Source organism: Juglans regia, chromosome 16, assembly GCF_001411555.2.
Source record: "Juglans regia cultivar Chandler chromosome 16, Walnut 2.0, whole genome shotgun sequence".
In the NCBI taxonomy this organism is placed as follows: Eukaryota; Viridiplantae; Streptophyta; class Magnoliopsida; order Fagales; family Juglandaceae; genus Juglans; species Juglans regia.
Window position 1 is genome coordinate 7,343,285 of NC_049916.1, and position 21,644 is coordinate 7,364,928.

General features: G+C 32.0%; 2 protein-coding genes across 4 annotated transcripts; one reads left to right on the forward strand and one right to left on the reverse strand.

Annotated features, from left to right (window-relative positions):
• Positions 1-251: 251 nt before the first annotated feature.
• On the reverse strand, positions 252-2,466 carry LOC109007592 (protein C2-DOMAIN ABA-RELATED 7-like). 3 transcript variants are annotated; one of them, XM_035686158.1, is made up of 4 exons: positions 2,227-2,466; positions 1,608-1,703; positions 1,217-1,490; positions 252-562 (listed from the first exon to the last, which is right to left on the reverse strand). In XM_035686158.1, the coding sequence occupies exons 1-4, from the start codon at positions 2,338-2,340 to the stop codon at positions 549-551; spliced, it is 498 nt and encodes a 165-aa protein (XP_035542051.1). In that variant the 5' UTR covers positions 2,341-2,466; the 3' UTR covers positions 252-548. The 3 variants fall into 3 exon arrangements, with proteins under 3 accessions (XP_035542051.1, XP_018842885.1, XP_018842883.1); XM_018987340.2 differs by having other exon boundaries at positions 1,178-1,490; XM_018987338.2 differs by lacking the exon at positions 252-562 and having other exon boundaries at positions 686-1,490; positions 2,227-2,403.
• Positions 2,467-15,514: 13,048 nt separating this feature from the next.
• LOC109007593 lies at positions 15,515-17,169 on the forward strand. Its single transcript, XM_018987341.2, has 2 exons — positions 15,515-16,436; positions 16,715-17,169. The coding sequence occupies exons 1-2, from the start codon at positions 16,205-16,207 to the stop codon at positions 16,894-16,896; spliced, it is 414 nt and encodes a 137-aa protein (XP_018842886.1). The 5' UTR covers positions 15,515-16,204; the 3' UTR covers positions 16,897-17,169.
• Positions 17,170-21,644: the final 4,475 nt, after the last annotated feature.

Below are 21,644 nucleotides of genomic sequence, written 5' to 3' on the forward strand. Positions count from 1 at the left end.
CCCCACACACCGGCCGATCTGTCCAATGTGTTAAAACGAGGGCCTCTCCCTTGCAGTTTTGTATCCGGTATAGAACTTTGAACAAAAGGAATATTCTTGATAACATTGCAATCATCATCATCTAATGATCTTAGTTCTTTAAATAAAATAAAAAACAAAAATAACTTGACATATAGTAAATTAGTCGAACTTATTTTTAATTGAAAAAATAGCTTGATGTACTATGTTTATAAACTAGTCATGGTTAAAAGATTCTTGAGCCAATTGTGTGGTCTCATTATTAATATTGGTAACTATAACACAAATTCTATATGTTTCTTATACATCAAAAGTAAAAGGAAATACAACGAATATAAGTGGATCAAGCACGTGAAATATTTCATTAATGAGTAAAGTGCAAAGTTAATCTTTGAACTCAGGACCTCTATTCTGATACTAGGGATCCTACCCACCCTATATGGAAAGTAGCTACCCATCCCGCACCCCATCCCCACCCACATCTCTAACCGTCAACATCCTGTTGCCGGGCAAGTGCATTGACGCCACTATCATCCAGCCATACCTTCCACCAACAAATTATTGTAAGAAACATCATACACAATCACAAAAAAATGCAAATATATAGAAAAAAAACATCACACAAAACCAACAACAATCACACAAAATCAACACCAATTGCACAAAATAACCAAAAACCCTCAGGGTAGTGCTCTAGTCTATAGATTGTACAAAGAAATCTTAAATCCACGACGACACAATGGCAACTATGGTCTTGGGTACTCATAGAGACCCATGGTCAAGCCGTGATCGTACAACTCGTACTATTAGAGACTGTGGCTTGGCCATAGGTGTGAAAATTCTAGAGAAGAAAAGGACTTAGAGGAAGAGAAAAAGAAGAAGATCAAACCACCACATGGGAGCATACTCTAAAGTCTAAATATTGCAGACAAGCTTTTGATTATCAGAAATACATCAAACGCATTCCAACCAGCTCCCTTGAAATAAAATAGCTAGACCTCAGTTCATAATATTGTACCATGCAGCAGCGACATATATATATATATATATATATGAAAAAATCTATTCATCATCCCAATTTCTCTCATCCTCCCATCATTCCATGATGTGGCATTAAATGCTAGGTTCACAAGATATCCTTTTATTTATGAGAGCTTACATTTAATTAGCTCTTATGCAGTTGACATAGCTTCACTACCTTGAAGATCAATCCACTCAAGTTGGATCACCACTTCACCGCACTCCACATTTCTGAGTCTTAGACGCATTTCCTGCACAATTTTTCCACCCTCCCAAACACAGATACTCTCCTCTGCAAGGCAGTTTGTCTCGCTTGGCTGAATTTTCTTTACTTCAAAACCATTTGGCTGGTTTTCCAAGCCACCCCTCACACACTCAACATATGGTTTTATGTCTATCTCGGCATCACCCATTTTGTCATCAGACGTTAATATATCTTTGTCATAAACTCTCTGCAAATATGCCAAAAGAATAAAAATCCAATCAAATTCTTGCTCTTCTTTCCTATCTTTTTTACCAATTCCAAAAAACAGGAAAGTAATCGCCAAATAAAAGAATAATTCACTTACCAGAGTGATAGGAACATCGAGATCTTTGACAGAAAGAGTCAATGCGTCGTTCCACTCAGGATTGAGGTTATTATCTACCACACGAGACTTCAATTTCTGTCAGGGGAAAGGAGTATCAGCAGCCACAATACAACAAAGGCAGAAGATAATGTGTATTTGGGTATATAGCTGCCTTGCACATATATAAAAAACAGAAGCTTAGAAATTAAGCAGACTTGGAAACCTTAAATTAACTTTTTTTCCGAGATTTGAAAAGAAGAAAAGGAACAAGACTTCATTAGGAAAAGCTTGACAGTTAAGTTCTTTCTTGAGCTGAGTAAAAACTTCAGTAGAGACAATATTCATAAAAAATTCATATCTGCAGCCTAGCTGTACTGTACGCTAGTAATCTTCAATAACTAGAAATTAGGACCTCTCTTCATGAAGAACATTGATTATTGTTCAGAAAACACTATATCCTCTCTCTCTCTCTCTCTCTCTCTCTCTCTCTCTCTCTCTCTCTCTCACACACACACACACAAATCATCAGTCTTCACAAGATGAGAGGCCGGGAAAGAGGAAAAACAAACAGCAACTAAAATAGAGAGTGAAATAAATTAAGAGTACTAAAGAAACAGGCCTGTTCGCCAAAGGTGACAACGACATAAGGGTCGCTGCTGCTTAAGGAGTCACGTACGGCAAGATTAATGCCTCTCTGAACCCGAATACGAAGAAGTCCCAGCAGATTCTCCATTACAAAACCCAGTACCCAAGTAAGCAGAAGAAAGAAAGGAACGAAGAAAGAAATGCCAAGTAATTAAACAGAAGAACAAAGACTTCGACTTCTGGAGCTGTCTACACTACTTAACTGCCACCACCATTAAATTACGTACATAAATACCTTCATATATTATAAACAAAATATCAAAAATTGGAGAATCTTGGGACACATAAAAAATAAATAAATAAATCATATGATTTAATAAAATATCTATTTTGTAATAAAAATAATTTTATAATCTAATATATGACATCAAGTCACATCAATTTATAAATTTATTTTTATGTAATTCTTAAAAAAATATATTTATATAAAAAAAATTTATCATCAACTATTATTTATTATCTCATATTCTATAATCTATATTTTATAAAAAATATTTTAATATTTTATAAAAAATATTCTCATATTTTATGAAAAAATAAATAAATAATATGTGAAAATAAATAAGTATTGATGTATACATCCGCAAGTGCTCACCGACCGAAAGGAATATAGTTTTCCACGTGTTCTACGTTGCCTAAATATAAAGCTAGCAGGCGTGTATGTTTTGGTGTCCCATAATTATTAAAATGCCGAGTCAAAGTCATCTTTGGCATTTAGTAAAGTTGCCCTGGTGGTCCATTGGTGTCCTCGCTAAGCCACGAGGCGCGCAAGATCAATCACATACATGCAGGGTACTCCATGGCTATCAAAGAGACAAAAATAGTAGCTTGGAGAGCAAGAATAATTACTTGAAAATAGCACAAAACTAGCCTAACCCAAAAGAGTTTTCAGGACTATAAAAAGGCAATAATCCGGACTCATATATAATTTTAAGGGATTGGTTATTCTTAGTATTTAATATTCTAAGCTACAACGTCTTTATTAACAAAAAAATCTTGCAAGAGATTGCTAAAGGGATCATAGCTTGAGAAGAACCCGCCTTCTTTAGTTTTGCAGTTCAAATAAGATGAAATATTTTAAATAGTAGTGAGATTTTTGAATTAAAATAAGATGAAATAATTTATAAAAAAAAATGTATTTGATAGTAAAATAAGATGAAATATTTTGTAAAAAATAATGTATTTAGATAGTGAGATGAGTTAAGATGATTTTAATTTTTTAAAAAATTGATAAAGTGGACGGTCCCACCAATGATTGAAAAGTATGTTTAATTATTGGGTGGAAAAATTTATGAATATATTAAAAATAAGTAATATCTATTATTAATTTAAAAACTCATAAATATTTTAACTTTTCCAAAGTATATTTTTTGTAGTTGGCCGTAATTATTTCAATATTTTCAAATATGAACGCATTTATTTATTAAACGAAATTATTCTAATTATGACATATTTATTATACTATATTTTATAAAATTCAAAATATCTTTTTCTAATTATATATTACAATAAAATAAAAAGTTCTAATAGATAATTATATATATTAAAAATGTGGTAGTCAGCGGTATAGTAACAGTACTGTAGAGGCAGATAAAACTTTGTATCGGATCATCAATTGTAGTAGTACTGTATCGTTACTATAGCGATGGTTGAAAAATTAGAGATGAGATAGAATTTTGTATTCTACCGTTTGGATAGACACATGAAAGATGAAGTACAATTTAGATGAGATAGTTTGTATCTTATCTGGGCATCCAAACCAGCCTAATGTGTCAAAAATGTTAAAAGATTCACTTCATGTAATCCCTTACTCTAAAGTCTTAAAAGTTTGAACAATAACTTAAGATAATCTCATTCTTTGACATCTCATCTCATCTCATCATTACAATTTTTTTAAAATTCTTATATAAAATAAAATAAACCATTCAACTTTTTTAAATTTCAAAACAAAAATAATATTAAAAAAATATATTTTAATAATATTTTATTCAACTTTTAATTTTTATTTTAATTCATGTTATCTTATCTGCAAAAACAAACGAGGTCTAAATGGAATTATTTGAAAGCCACGAATGAAATTTACTTAATTAACAAGGGAATTATTGGATTTAGCAGAAAAGGGTGGGCAAGCTGATAACAAGGAGGATGGAGATCAAATGCTTGGTCTATAAAGAATTCGTATAAAAGATGTAGTATAATCTGATAGAACTTGATATAATTCAAACAACAAAACTGAATGTTTTTTAATTCTAACTCTTTTCTGGCCCTTAACGCATATAGTTGAACTAACCCTTGATATTTTTTTCAATTGTTTTACCTCCAAATGAAGATCCCTAACAATTAATATATATGATTTACTTTATATGTTTATATTTTTTATGTTTGATCTAGTACCTGCATCAAAACTGATTATAGATTTTTTGGGTAATTAATCTTAGACACATATAATTAATTAATATCAAGTTTGATAGAATCTTTTCAATTATTTCTTTTTTGAGTTTTAAATTTTCTTAATTTGACATGTCGATATAATCAAAAAAATATTCTCCACGAAAACTTACAAATAAAATATTTTATAATTATAAAACTGAAATAATTTGACGTAAAAAATTACCACAGATCACTGCATTCTCTTTTATGACCACTGAATTCAAACGTATATAAGACTTTAATCTAGTTTGTTTTTGTTGTTTTCGCTGATAAGATGAGATGAGATAAAATAAAATGAATTGAAATTAAATTTAAAAAGTTGAATACAATATTATTAGAATATATTTTTTAATATTATTTTTATTTTAAATTTTGAAAAAGTTGAATTATTTATTTTATTTTATGTGAAATTTAAAAAAGTTGTAATGGATGAGATGAAATGAGATGAGTTGAGTTGAGTTGAGATAATTTTTAAATTGTTTAGGAGCTTATAAATTATCTCATCTCAAAACTTCTTATAATTTCCTTATCAAATATCACTGAAACATAAACTATTCAATTTTTTCATTTAATCATTACAAATTTATCAAACTTCTAAACAAAAAAAAAAACATAAATTAGTTTGCCTGTGTTAGATCCCTCCATTTATTTCTTTTTTTTCCTTTCATCTTTATAAATTTTAACAGATTTTTACCTCTACTCTAAACCTGAGTACTTATGTTTCGGACTACAAATTTCTCCTAAAATTTGTTTGATTTTTATTTTACTCTTTTTGTTGTTGGTGGTTGTATAGTTCTTCTTCTCCATTTATTTCTTTCGCAAAGAATTTAACGGGTCTTCAAAGATTATGCGAAGAGTTGTAGACAGTTGACTATAGATTTGAGAAATTTTTGCTTTGAATCTGTTGTACTATATATTTGAAATTTTTTTTCAGATCTATTTTTTGTTTTGTTTATATTCTGAATGTGGCGGATGTAGACAATAGACATTTCATTTTAGATCCGTTTACTTTAGCTTCATATGCGGCCTTTTTTGGTTGCTTATCTTTATAAACTCCGACATATGTGGACATTTTATTGCATATTTGAGAAATTTTGATTCACATGTGTTAGGGTATCAAGTTTGATTCTTTTCTATTTTTCTTTTGTTGTGCAGATCAGAATTTAAATTGGATGAGTTAACCGAAGATGTAATAGAGTTGAAAAACAATAAGGACAAGGAGGACGCTCAACTTCCTTCTTCAAGTGTTAAATTTTTTTAGATCTATGATTTTATTATATTTGGGATTGTAACATTAATATATTTACAATGTATGTTTTGTTTATTATATTTGGGATGTAATTTTAATATATTATTACAATGTGTGAGGATCATACTTTTTTGGATTGTAATTTTAGACTTGTAGTTAATTTTTTATTTTTTATAGATATTATTTATATTTATATAAAATCAATCAGGTCAAACGGGTTGGGTCGTACCGTGTCTGTTCAACCCATTAACATAAATGGATTGAAACGGGTCGGGTCAGGTCGGGTCGGGTCGTTATCTTACCGTGTCGTGTTCGTGTTGACCCATTAAGTATAATGTGCATACTATGACACGACACGAATACGACCTATTAACACGATTTGACACCCATAGTTCTACCAAATTGCATGACTTTACATTACAGAAACTGGGACCCAAAAATGGTCTCGTCGGCCATTCCCATCCTGTTGTATCGATCGGATGGTGGAGTTTGAGGTACCAATTTAAAGCTCTTTAAAGTGATCCAACAATATTCTCACCACCTCTAATCACATCGTTAATGTGTGGTTACTCTTTTTACTCTGTTTATTTTATTTTATGTAAAATTTGAAAATGTTGTAATGATTAGATGAGATGAAATTAAATAAGTTGAGTTGAGTTGAGATCATTTTTAAGTTGTTTACGAGCTTAGAAATTATCTCATATCAAAACTTCTTATAATTTCCTAATCAAATATCACTAAAACATAAAATATTCAATTTTTTCATTTAATTATTACAAATTTATTAAACTTCCAAAAAAAAAAACATAATACAACATTTTCAAATTTCAAACAAAAATAATATTCAAATAATTTTTTAACTTTATAACATTTCTATTCAACTTTTTCTCTCTCATATATCAAAACCCAATAAAATATTTTAACTCAAACTATTTCATTACTATTCACAAATTATTTTACTATTATTTACAAAAATTTCAATACATCCACGTTATCCAAGAATACCATTAGAAATTATCTGCCAATTAAGCCATTATAATTTATTGATGTGACCAGACAGAGAGAATCCTCATCAGCACTAGGTCAGAAAGATGCATTTGATCCTTAGTACGTGCTTCTCCGTCTATGGACTTCTCAGGAGAGGTTTGGATTCAAAACCCACTTCAATCCATCTCAATTCATCTCAATTCATTATTATAATTTTTTCAAATTTTTACACAAAATATAATAAACAATTCAACTTTTTTAAATCCCAAAACAATTTTCTCAAATTCTCACACAAAATATAATAAATAATTTAACTTTTATTCTACTATTCACAAATCATCTTAATCTATCTCAACTCATCTCTGAATCCAAACCTCTCATTAATCTTAATTAAGGAAGGATTACATAAAATAAAATAAAATAAAATTTAACTCATTTTATTTAATTATTATAATTTTTTAAATTTTTATATAAAATATAATAAAATTTGAATTTTTTTAAATTTAAAAATAATAATAATATTTAAAAATAATATTTTATTTAACTTTAACCTCAATTTCTTTAATTTCAATTCACAGAAAAAATCTGCTCTTAATGCGTTGTACCAAACTGCATGACCTTACATTACAGAAACTGGGACCCAAAAATGGTCTCGTCGGCCATTCCCATCCTGTGGTATCGACCGGATGGTGGAATTTGAGGTACCAATTTAAAGCTCTTTAAAGTGATCCAACAATATTCTCACCACCTCTAATCACATCGTTAATGTGTGGTTACTCTGTTAGATTCCAATCTCACATCAAGAATATTAATTATATATCAACCACAGAGTGGTGGGTTATAAACGTACCAAATCATCATGCATGGGTTCTAAGTTCCGTATAGCTAACTACTTACTAGCTATGTCTATTTGGCTTCACATACATGCAAGTAATATTTTTAGAGAAATTTCAAGTTAACTAGTCCTTAATTATAACATAAATATTGGGAACAAAATTATCTTAATTAATATCTAGGATACACATGTCATTAGCAAGGAGTTTTCTACAAATACAGTACTTTAGATAATTCAAAAGAAAATTCTTCCAGTCTAATGACCTCTTAAAATTATAATTTTCATCCAAGTGTTCGAATTTAGAATATGGGTAAGCATACTACCAAAACCAAAACTTTTACGGATTGTTTAATATGGATCATCAAATATGGTACTATTAGATTCACCTAGTTAAACCAGTCATTTTAAAATAAAAAACAGTGCATGAGAGATGATGATGCTCATTTGTTTTCACAGATCAGATGAGATGAGTTGAGATTAAAATTAAAAATTTGAATAAAATATTGTTAGAAAATATTTTTTAATTTTATTTTTGTTTTAGAATTTAAAAAAGTTGAATTGTTTATTTTATTTAGTATTATAAGTTAGAAAAGTTGTAATGATTAGATGAGATGAGATATTTTCTGAAAACAAACGAAGCAGCTAGGGATAGTCTCACATTATATTAGCTACTTAATATGCGAAACTAGGCTTTATAAATGATTCTGAGAAGTTTCAAATTGACTAGTTTTGGTGGAGTTATAGTGCAAATATTTCTGGCTAGGAATTTTCTTAGATCATGACATGCAGTAGCATTAGAGCCATGCACCCAATAAGACGAGTCATGTGATATTGAAGTACTGGATGCATAGGTGAAGCTGATCAAAGCTTCAAATTGATTTTTGAGTGACAGTGCATCATGTATGGCTTGAAGTTTCATTCGGTTTCAAACCGGGATAAGACTAATGATATGGATATTCTAAGAATCTTCAGCACTCTTTTTGAAATAACGTTATAGTGGCAGAGTGCGTAAGTACTGCACAATCATTTTAAAAAAGAGTAATGTCCACTTTTAAAACTTGTGTAGCAGCACGTACTACAAAAAAAACTGCTTATAATTTATGACCAGTTATTTCTAATAAAATTATTATTTTCAGTTAAAATGAGTCTATTTTCGTCACAAATAATCGTTTTCATCGTAAAAAAATAATTACAAATATTCATTTTTCTTACAGACGTACGTTTATAATTGAGTATGGACCAAATTGTGTCTTCCAACTTGTTCTAATTTAGATTTGTTTTTCTTTTATTGCTGGATGAATTATGATGTCTTTTGTATATAAAAATTAATAATTTTTTTATTTTTTAAATAAAAAATTATATTCTCAAGTCAGTCATGTATAAAACAGTATTTACATAATATAATTTGATTTAGAATATAAATTTTAAAATTTAAATCTTACAAATCAAATATTATAATTTAAATGATACAAATACCGGTTTGAGAAGAAAATAACATTTTTTTTAAAATTATTATCTTTTATCATCACATTATGTTAGGTAATATAAAAAACTCCAATAAAATCAGAAGGCTTTTTATATCCAAGAAAGTTTTCTTTACTAACATCCAAAAGTGTATAAACTCTCAAGTACTAAAAGGTATTATCAAAATATCCTAATAGTCAAAAAAAGACTTCTCCCTTTACAAACTATATATAATACTTAAAGAAATTAAAATATAATTATTAAAAAAATAGGAATAGCATGTTCTAATAATATTTTTTAATTATTTATTATATTCAGAAAATGCCTCTAAAAATTAATTCCAAGCAAACATATTTATGGACATCAAAACTTCTGCAACATCTTATTAAAAAATTTTCTCAAACATCTTTTGAATAAAATTGAATTGAGATGAGATGAGATGAGTTGAGATGAAAGTTAAAAATTGAATAAAATATTGTTAGAATATATTTTTTAATATTATTTTTATTTTGAGATTTAAAAAATTAAATTATTTATTTTATTTTATATAAAAATTTTAAAAAATTATAATAATAAAATAAGATGAGATAAAATGAATTTAAAAATTTTATAAAAAAAAAATAAGATTTTTTAATTTCTATTAAAAACTCGTGTTCCGTAGTTTCAAACTTTCAAGTAGAATCAACTCAGTTTCACCTAATTTATGAGAGATAGAGGGAGACACTTGGTGAAGCTGGCAGTCGCCAACGGCTAAGAGCGTTGAAAGGCATCTTTTTTAGGAAGGGGCACCCGATGACAGGCTTTTTTGACCTGGGGATTTCGAGAAAGGGTTGTCTTTGAATAAACCATTTTTAACTTATTTTTGTCAAGAAAAATACTGTTTATTGAATTTTAATAAAATAACGTTAAATACAATTCTTGGACATGTCATCTTCGAGTTCTTTTATGTACAGTGAGTTTTGTATATTTTTTATACATTCTATTAATATGATTGGTTAAAATAATTATTTTATATTAAAAAAATGACTAAATCAATCACATTAATGAAGTGCATAAAAAATACACAAAAATAACTACACATAGAGATTATCATGAATTTTTTTTATTTTCACGTGATTGTCACATGTCTATGTTACTTTATTTGTACATACTATAAATACTATACTTCACTTTTGTACTACACATAAATACACGGAATTGATCCTTCAATAAAACAGAGGTTTTATTTCAAGAAACTCCAAACCCTTCAACTACTTCTCTCTGCCAGGCTTTCATCACTTTCTCTGTTAGAGTTTGATCTTTTCATGGTATTAGATGTTGTTTCCTTCCATGGCGCTGTCTCACAAATATGTTTCAGAGAATGCTACCTCTCCCTTCTTTCTTCATCTTAGTGATAGTCTTAGTGTCCTTTTGGTCACTCAACCCCTCATCGGCAATAACTATTATACCTGATCTCGTTCGATGGTGATGGCTCTTTCGGAGAAAAATAAACTTGGTTTCATCGATGGATCTATCTCTATGCCTTCGGATTCAACAAATCATCTTCTTTTGCTATGGCTCTGATGCAATAATATGGTGATATCTTGGATCTTAAACTCTGTTTCTTCTAAAAAATTTTCTAGTATTTTGTACATTACTATTATTTATGAGATCTGTGGTCAAATCTTAAGGAAAGTTTTTCTAAGAAAAATAGTTCTCACATTTTTCAATTGAATAAATCGATTTCTGCTCTTTCTCAAGGTCAACTTTCTATAAGTAATTATTTTACTCGCCTTAAGGGCCTTTGGGATGAACTAACTAATTACAAGCTTGTTCTTGTGGAGCCGTACATACGTTGAACTCATATGTTCAACAAGAGAGGGTTTTACAGTTTCAGATGGGCTTGAATGAGTCTTTTGCACCTGCTCGTGCACAAATCTTGCTTATGGAGCCTTTGTCTCATCTTAATAAAGTGTTTTATCTTGTTTTACAAGAGGAACAACAAAGACAAATTTCCTTTGTTTCTTTGCCTTCTGTTTATTTGCATATATTTGTTTCTCAAACTGATGGAACCGGATTTGTTAAGTTATTTTCTAAGAATGATAGACTAGTGTGTAAATATTGTGGAATCACTGGTCACATGATTGAAAAATGTTACAAATTGCATGGTTTTCTCTCAAACTACAAACTTAAGCAAAAGCAACAATCCGTGGCCAATCATCATATCCTTAATGATAGCAATTACGCTGCTGCTTCTCCTTTCTCTTTAACTAAGGTTTAGTATCGGCAACTTTTGTCCATGCTTCATCCTCCAAACAATGTTGATGAGGCTCCTCCTGATGTAAATGCAGTTGTTTCAAATTCCTCCTTTTCTAGTATTATTTTTCCTCATAATAATACTCACTCTGTATTTTCTACTATTCAGTCTACTGCTTTTGATTCAAATCTTTGGATCTTAGATACAGAGGCCACTAATCATATGGTTCCTTCTATTGATTATTTTTCTTCCATTATCAATTATGTTAATGCTTCTGTTAAACTTCTTAATAGTCAATCTGTGTCTGTTATATATATTGGTTCTGTTCACATTTTTTAACACCTTTCTTTACATGGTGTTCTATGTGTTCCTTCTTTCCAATTCAAATTGATTTTAATCAGCAAGTTAACTCATTCACTAACTTGTTGCTTCTTGTTTTCTTTTGTCATTGTTTAATTTAGAACCTGATTCGTTGGAGGCTGATTGGAATGGGTAGATAGCAATGAGGTCTTTTATATACTGCAACAATCAAACTCTTCTGTTTCTAACCTAATTTTTTTTTTTAGTACATACACTGCTTGCTTACCTGATAATTTGCCTTTACATACATGTTCAGTTTCATCCAAATGCTCTAAATATGAGTTTTGGCATAATAGACTTGGTAATTCTTCTAATTCTATGATGATGTTTGTGAATAAATTTGTTCCACAATTAACTGTTTCATGCAATCCTTGTATGGTTTGTCCATTAGCTAAGCAAATAAAATTACATTTTCCTAATAATATTCATCTATCTGCTGCTCCTTTTGATCTTGTACATTGTGATGTTTGGGGCCAATATTCTATTCCTACTATTGAAGGTTACAAATATTTTTTAACTGTTGTTGATTCAACTCTTGCTACATGATTTTATCTTCTTGAGCATAAATATGAGGTTTCACATATATTTCAGATTTTTTATAAGATGGTTAAAACACAATTTCATCTTAAAATCAAAACACTTTGCACTAATCATAACACAAAATTTTTTTTCTCTCATTTTTTTCATTCTAAAGGTATCATACATCAACACAATTGTGTTGAGACTCCATTACAAAATTTGGTTCTTGAGAGAAAACATCAGCACATACTTAATATAGTCAGAGCAATGACGATTCAGTCTCATTTACCTATTAATTTTTGGGGTAATGATGTTCTAACAGCTGCCTATCTTATTAATAGATTGCCTACCCCTCTTTTAAATAAAAAATCTCCTTTTGAGTTTTTGTTTAAAACTTCTCATTCTTATGATCATTTAAGGACCTTTGGTTGCCTCTGTTTTGCATCAACTTTGCAAAGATCTCCCACTAAGTTTGATCCTAAGACTCGTACTTGTATTTTTTTTTTATATCTTTTTGGCATAAAAGGATACAAACTTCTTGATATTAAAACCAATCAATGTTTATATCCAAAAATGTTATTTTTCATGAATATATTTTTCCTTTTAATTTTGAAACTTTTCATGTTTCTTCTTTAACTCCCTTTTCTTTTTTTCCTTGTGAATCTTCAACTTTAGATTCATTCACTGTACCTTCAACAACATCCTAAAATGATTCCCCTACTACTTCTTCCTCTTCCATTTCCCCTGTTCAGTCACATTCATCTTCAATTCAATCTGCTCTTTCACCAATATATGTCTTCACATCCTAATTATGATATTTTCAACTTTCTTTCTTATGCTCATCTTTCTCATTCACATAAGTCTTTTGTCATGTCCATTTCTGCCTATACCGAACTTGAGTTCTATCGCTGAGCTATCAAGCACTCTTATTGGAGAGATGTTATGTCAGCTGAGACTGCAATGTTGGAAAACAATAACACATGGATTGTTACCTCTTTACCTCCTGATAAGAAGCACATAGGCTGCAAATGGGTCTATAAAATTAAGTATTGTGTTGATGGCTCTATTGAACGTTACAATGTGAGATTGGTTCCCAAGGGTTATACCCAAACAGATTGTTTGGATTATTCTAAAACCTTCTCTTCTATTGCTAAAATGGCTACTGTTCGAACTCTTTTGACTATTGTAGTCGTGAAAGGTTGGTATCTTCACATTACTTGATGTCAATAATGCTTTCTTACATGATGATTTATCTGAGGAAGTCTACGTGATTTTATCTCCTGGTTTTCATATCAAAGGGGGGTCCAAAGTTTGCAAGTTGAATAAATTACTTTATGGTGTGAAACAGGCCTCACGACAATAGTTTTCAAAATTTTTAGCTTCTATTATTAATATAGGTTTTCAACAATCCAAAGTTGATTACTTTCCTTTTATGAAGACTACGAGTTCATCTTTTCTTACCCTTCTTGTTCATGTTGATGATATTTTCATAGTTAGTAATGACTTAAAGTTTGTTGCACTCTTGAAGTCTTTACTTGATGACAAGTTTCAAGTTTAAGGACCTTGGCAAGTCCAAATATTTTCTTGGTTTGGAAGTGACTCGGTCTCCTACTCGTATGTCTTTCTGTTAAAGAAAATACTCTTTAAAAATTCTTCAAGATGCTGGGTTTCTTACCTCTAAACCTGTTTCCTTTCCTATGGAGCAAAATATCAAGTTGAGTAAGGAGGCAGGAGATTTATTGCCCAATCCTACTATCTACCGTAGACTTGTAGGTAGACTCTTTACCTTACATTGACATGGCCAGACTTGTCATATTCTATCCATAGGCTTAGTCAATATATGGCTCAGCCAAGACAACCCAATTTACAAGCAGCCTACAGAATTTTACAATACGTAAAGGGCACTCCTGGTCATGGCATCTTCTTTCTAGCTGCCACTTCTTTGTCCAGTAAGGTTTTTGCTGATTCTGATTGGCTTCTCGCCCTGACAACTGTCGATCTGCCAGTAGTTATTGTGTTTTTCTTGAGGATTCTTTGGTTTTTTAGAAGACAAAGAAACAATCCATTGTTTCCAAAGCCTCAGTAGAAGCTGAGTACAGATCCATGGCTTCTACTACTTGTGAAATTATCTGGTTTCTCACTCTTTTGTTTGATTTTGGTGTTTTTCATACTAATAATAGTGCTTAACTTTTTTGTGATAGTCAAGCTGCCTTACACATTACTGCCAATCCAGTTTTCTATGAAAAAATAAAACACATCGAATTGGATTGTCATTTCAATCGAGACAAAATTCAAGTTGGAATTATTAAGACTTTTCATTTGGCCTTCCCATCATCAATTTTCTGATGTGCTAACTAAACCTCTTGGCCATCAACAATTTCATAATTTAATAATCAAGATGAGAGTACATTCTATTTACTCTCTATCTTTAAGGGAGTATCATGAATTATTTTATGTTCTCGTGATTGTCACATATCTATATTATTTTATTTTTACATACTATAAATACATACTATGAATTATTTTATGTTTTCGTTTTCCCATTCCAATAATATTCCCGCAATCTTTAAATTTATTATTTTTAAAAGTAAAGATTGATCAAATAGGAGAATAAAGCCAAAAAAAATTTAATGGTGGATCGAGTATAGCTGATATAAATATGACGATACGAAGCCAAACATATTTATTAATTAGTATTTATAAAGGAAATGATAATTAGAATAGACCTTTTTATGACATGAATAAATTTATTTATTTTGTTCTTTTTTTCAAAATTTGATAATTTCTTTAAACAAAAATGACGTTTTATGATGTTGGTAAAAAAATGATGGGAAGAGGAAAATATTTTCTTAGGGTAACACTACAGCTATAGAGGATTCTTACCGATAAGACAATTTCAACTTTTATTTTTTATAAGTATTTTTTTTATTCTTAAATATTTTTAAAAAATTGAAAAAAATATTATTTTAATTATTAAATTAAAAATTTCAAAAAAATTAAACGGAAAAAAATGTCTCGACCACCGATCGGTGGCCCAAGTATATCCCTTTTTGTTAATGGCCATGAAACAGGATGTTAAGCAGCTTAAAAATTGATGGACAAAAATAGGGGAAAACCACAAATAAATTAATGAAAAGAGAAGCAAATTAGAGATTAAAAGCGTGGACGGGAACAGCTGAGCCAAACAAAGGAAAGGAAAGGAAAGGAAAGGAAGTAATTTGGAAATAAAAAGAAGTTTGGGGCAAATTGGCAATTGGGTGAGGTGCTCAAACAGAGTCGGCGCTACTTTTCACCCCGCGTCCCAAAAAATCAACGAATCCGACATAAAGAAGGTTTCTTTTATACAACCCTAACCTTAGACGCCACCCTCAATCCTAACGGACAAGGATTTGGATCCCAGAGAGGGTAACTCTATAAATTCTCTACCTCTTCCGGCTTTCAAAAACCATCGTCTCTAAGAATTCAAATCCTCCGGGTGGTTGTTGTGAATGGTGGAAATCTTAAGCAGTCGCAGTTTCATGCGCTCCCTTTTCCACTCAGGGGCGAGCGCTGCTTTCGCTTTCGCTTTCGGATCTTGCATGAAAGGCTGGTACTACCGCTGCCTCGGCCTCGACCCCTGAATCTCTCTCCCGACACCGATAATCCGATTTCTTGACATTCTTCTCCATCCCTCTCTCTCTCTCTCGCTCTCGCTCTCGCTCTCTCCTCTTTTATGTGTTTTTTCCACTTGTTTTTTAACCCCACCTCCGTAGCCATTCCGCATCCATTCCAAACTCTGGGATTTATCGCCCTCGATACCTGAAAATCTATATCTGGGGTCCAACTGTTCGTTTTTGGATTTTGTTGTTCTGATATTTTTGGAGTTCGCGAAGATGGTGTTGTACAAGCCGAAGAAAAATCAGAACGCCAAGGGCAACAGGCTCTTGGTGAGTATTACGGTCTTGGGCAGCGCCGGTCCGATCCGATTTGTGGTCAGTGAGCACGAGCTTGTCGCCACTGTGACCGACACCGCCCTCAAATCCTATGCGCGTGAGGGTCGGCTTCCGGTTCTTGGGTCGAATCTCGATGATTTCTTTCTCTACTGCCCCAATGCTGGACCTGATGGTAAGGGAATTCGAAACCCATCTCAGTTTTCGATCAAATTGAGTCAAATTCCATCCTTTTTCCTGTATGTCTAATTGTTTTGTTGTCTGTTTGCCATCATGAATTCAAAGCCCATCTCCAATTTTCATGAATTCTGTTCTAAATGAATAGTTTGGTGACCAAATTTGTTCTTTTCATTATACCGAAACCCAAACTTTAGACTTTTATCTGCGTCTATTACATAGAAATCTATTCGAATTTCATCTAATTTTCGTTTGGGTATGTGAATGTGGTTGCAGCTTTGAGTCCTTGGGACACAATTGGATCACAAGGAGCTCGGAACTTCATGCTATGCAAGAAGCCCCAGCCGGTGAAAGTTGCAGATGATGGAAGATCGATACCTGCAATGTCTCGAAGGGGGAATGGGAGTTGGAGGTCACGGATCAACAAGGCTCTCAATCTTAGGATTTCTTCCCATTAATCATTCTCTCAATTGATGGATGATTTTACCATTGGTTTTGTTAGTTTGTTTCTGGTAATTGGAGTTATGGCAAGGAAAATGAATTGTTTCTGCTTTCATGCTCGATGATCAGAGACTGCCGGTCCTTATTTTTTTTTTTTTTCTTCTGTTTTGTTTTTTGTTTTTTTCAGTTTCAATCTTATCGTTTGTGTGGGAGAACCTTGCAATAGTTTCAGGAATAAATGTCCTCTTTTGAGTTCTAATTTTTTCCGAAACCGATTGTTTATTTTGTTCTTTCGTTTTTGTTACTCCTGTATGGTTTTAGGAAAAAGTCTTCTTTTAAACTATTTCGTGTATCAAACGGCTCATCAATGTTAAATATAAGATATTGGTTTAACGAAACAATGTGAATTGAAGACGAAAATAATTTTTATAAGTTAAAGGATCTTATTATTCTCTCAAAAACTTTTTATTTTTTATTTTTTTGTAATAAAAAAAATTGAATGTTGGTATGCTATTTGGTAAGTCAAATCACTAGTACTTAGCAAGCTCCTCTTTTAAATATCTTAGTGTATGTACATACATCTAAAATAGTTGTTGAGGATGTAATTTATATTTGTTTAATCAAGGGGTTGGCCAAGTGGTGGACGTCTTGATTTTGGAATAACACTCATTTTAAAATCTAAAATTGAATATTTTATGGGTGTAAATAATTCTTTGAAACCACATCCTTAATGAAAAGTTAGCGATTTAATCAGTTTCGTATAAGAAAATTTTCGAATATGCGGTGCACAAATAATAATTTACTTTATAGGGACGGTCCGAATGGCCATTCCTTAGAGAAGTTCCCAACAAATATATATATATATATATGTTTGTTGCAAAATTTCATGGAAACTAGTAAGGGACTCGAATCACGGATGCTACCTTCCTTTCTTTTGCTCTCTCCCTTTCTTTTTGTTTCTCTTTCTTTTCTTAACATTCTACCTTTTTTCTTTTCTTTCAATAGTCGTGGCTTGAATAATCAAATTGAAATTAGAAGAAGTTTGGTGAAGCCGACAAATGCCAAATGGGTGGGTGAGAAGTCTGTTTAAATGGTTGTCTTGTCTCATGCCTGTGTTTAGATGGAAGACTGAAAATGAGAAAAATTAAATTAAATTAAATTTTTGCATTAAACAAAAAACAAAAAAAGAGAGGATTTTAGACGAATAAAGGATAGAAAATTAGCTGATGCGGTAAGTAATTAAACATATTCTTGAAGGGGTTTAAAGTTAATTTGATTTCATGATATTGTACTTAATTCAAATAAATGGTATTAGTATCTATTAATTACGGTTTTTTATTATGATTATAGTTAAATGGGTATTTTTATTTTTTAGTATTTTAATTTACATGGTGGATTTATTATATAAGAAATACTTTAATCACAATGAGATTTCATAAAAATAAACTTGCAAACAATATTTCTTTTGTACGTATAAATTTACGAGCGTTATTATTGATAAAATTCCATTCAAATAATTTATGCATGTGCTGGAGGGTTTTATAATTTATTATTACCATGATTTGTAATTAAATGGAAATTCCAATTATTCGGGTTTTATGAAAATTGAAACTAAATGGATATTGTTAGTATGTTCTTAAATGATGAGTTTTATTTTGTGACATATTGACAAGCAAATTAGGTATTTTATGATATATGCATAAAAATCAAGCATTTTAATTACATGCTAGGAACCCATAAATTGTGTGCTTGTCTATCTATCTATATATATATATATATATATATATATATATAGATATGATATAAATACCAAAACTTTTAATGGCTAAAGTTTATTTTCCAAATATGGTACAATTCTATTCATTTCATTTAAATTCTTTTTGAACATTTTTATGAATTGAATATTTTCTTGATCTAATTCCTATTGGATTTGTTTGAGTTGATCTTTGGAAATTTCTTCTAACCTTATCAAATTTGTTATTTAAAGAACCTAAAGAGGAAGAATTAAAAAAAAAAAAAAAACTAGAAAAAAAATCAAATTATTAATCAACATAATAAAATAACTAAATCTTATGATAGGTAAACGTATGGTATGATCGATTGACAAGGAAGTAATGAAATAAAAGAAAATGATATTTTAAGTTAATGATGATGGAAGTCTTTGAGAAATATGACGTGTCATATGCAGGTTAGGTTAGGGGAATAATCTGAACAAATATACTTGATAGATAACTCTAATTCAATTTCTTTATTAATAGATAACTTGTTCATGAAAATGAAATATGATCGATTGTTGAACAATTCGAGCTATTAGTTTAGCTGAGGATTAGATTTTACAAAGCCTAAGGTGCATTATTTAGCCCCAACTCTTATATCAGCCAAGCTTGAGCAAGAAGTGTACTCTTGATTAAGTGTACCACCCAAGAATGTCTGGTCAACCAAATATGGCTTCCATGACATGTTTTGCTCATGAGTAATGTTAGAAATACAATCATGAGTTGTGGTTTTGTATTTTTTTTTTAAAAAAGAGTGGAGTATACTATTAAAAAATTAATTTTTTCATATGAATTTCATATTTATTCTTTTTTTTTTCAAAAGATGTGCGAGGCGCTTGCACTCTATAATAGTAAATATAATTTCTTTTTGCTTATATTTTTTTCATTAGCATTGAGTATATAAGAACAAAGTGCATTTAAGTAATTCAAGAGAAACTTCTCTCAATCTAATAACGCTAAAAGCGTGAAGGCCAAGTTTTGAACTCAAAACGTCCGATTTATACGGCTAGCCCTAGTAGTACCCCACCCTTTAAAGTTATGATCTGTTAATTTAAATGTCTTAGAGATGGGCTATGGGTAAGCTTCATGTTACTTTTGTTAAGATATAAAATAAATAATAAAATTTATCTCTCCCTATCAATTTAAACTTTTGGGATAAGTGATAATTTTACATAGTTTCAGAGCAGACGTCTTGTGTAACACCCAAGCTCAATCTTGGCCTAGGTCCATATAGAAGCCAGCCCAACGACGTCATTCGGTAAGATATTCTCCTCCTTTTCCCTTCTCCCTATTTTTCCTCTCTCCATTTCATCCCCATTCACGTCACTCCACTTCAGTTTTTCTCTCCACAACTGCATCTGCCTTTGCCGTGCCCCACTCCCTCACAAACTCTCTCTCTCTCTCTCTCTCTCTCTCTCTCTCCGTAAGTTTCCACCGCCTCGCAATATAGACATGTTGAAGTCCCACAAACGACAAGTTTTTTTTTTCTCTCACGACGTCGCACCTCCCAGCCCTCGCGCGGTCAGGCCATGGAGGACTCCTATTGTGGTCATGCTTGACACCACCTCGTGCTGCTGAGACCTCCCTCAAACGAAGCCGAAACTTGAAGACAACCACAACAAACACTGCACTGCAGCTAGTAACCACTGCATGTAGCATCCCCTCTTTAGGGTAAAACCCGACTACCACCATCCCTACGACACCACGTGCTGCCAACCACTGCAGCCCTCCAATCCAAACCAGCAAGTCTCCACGACCACCTTTTGTTGGAAGTAAAAGCCGTAGAAACTACCTCCCACAGCCCACTGGAAACCAGCAACCCTATGGCCCCTTATGGTTAAACCGCCACAGTTTAGCCAATGCACCTCTTAACGCCGCCACCGTAGCACAACCTTGAACCCATAAGTGGAGCCATCACAAACCACCATCACCAAGGCCCTGTTTCAGCGAATCGAGAATAGAGCGAACACACGCACGTTGCACCGTCGTGGAGATAGTTTCCAGCCACTGTCCAACACCGTCTCTGCACTACCCAACCCCAGGGTGCCTCTCAGAGTCTCCCACTATCAACTCCGACCGATAGCACCCAACCCTACCGTGGGGTCGTGCTCGACCCGACCTCACGGTTGCACTACCTATAGCTAGCCCATGTTTTCCCTTGCAAAAAATAGAGCAGTTTCCCCATCGAGTGCCTAAGTCGCCATGCTCTCCTCTCTCTCTCTGTATGTGAAGTTTGTTCTGGGTGAAGAAATGTTGGTGGAAGAAATGGGAAGCAGATGTATGAAGATCAAAGTGTGTAAGCAACGGAATTAACTACCAAGATCAAACGGGGCGTTTAGGGAATTAATGAAACGATGCGTTTGAATTCATGTAAAGAATAAGGCTTTAGTTAAACAGTGCATTTTTGTTAATTAGCCGACGTCGTTTTATCTTTCTTGTTATAACAGAAGTTAGAGTAGTTAGATTCTGTTAGTTCGTTAGATCCTGAAATTGTTCTATAAAAGGAAGGTTTGGGTGTAGGCAGAAGGTATCGAAGAACTAGTTGAGTCTGAATTGTAAGGAGCTTGGAGATTGCTCGAAAATCTCTTCCAGCAATTAAGGTAGATTCTTGGTTCTTTCCTCTTACTTCTTGATCTACTTTATTAGCATTTTATGTTCTGCACTTTCTTGGGTTCAAAGGAAGAAGACACTTAACAATTGGTATTAGATTGGAGATTCATGGCTGAAAGCACGCGCGCGACTGCTTTGAAGGCTCAACAGGAAGCTGTTTTGAAGCAATTAGAGGACCACAACCATGCTATTAATAACATTCATGGAAGGCTCGATCAATTGTCTGATATGTTGAAGTCGTTGGTTGAGTTTCAGCAAGTAAACTCTCACAGGGAGGAGAATCATGAAGAAAGTTCGTTTGGTAGACGTTTGAATCAAGAGGAGAGGTTTCCAAGGGATATTAGACTCAAATTTCCTCATTTTGATGGCTCTAATCCAAG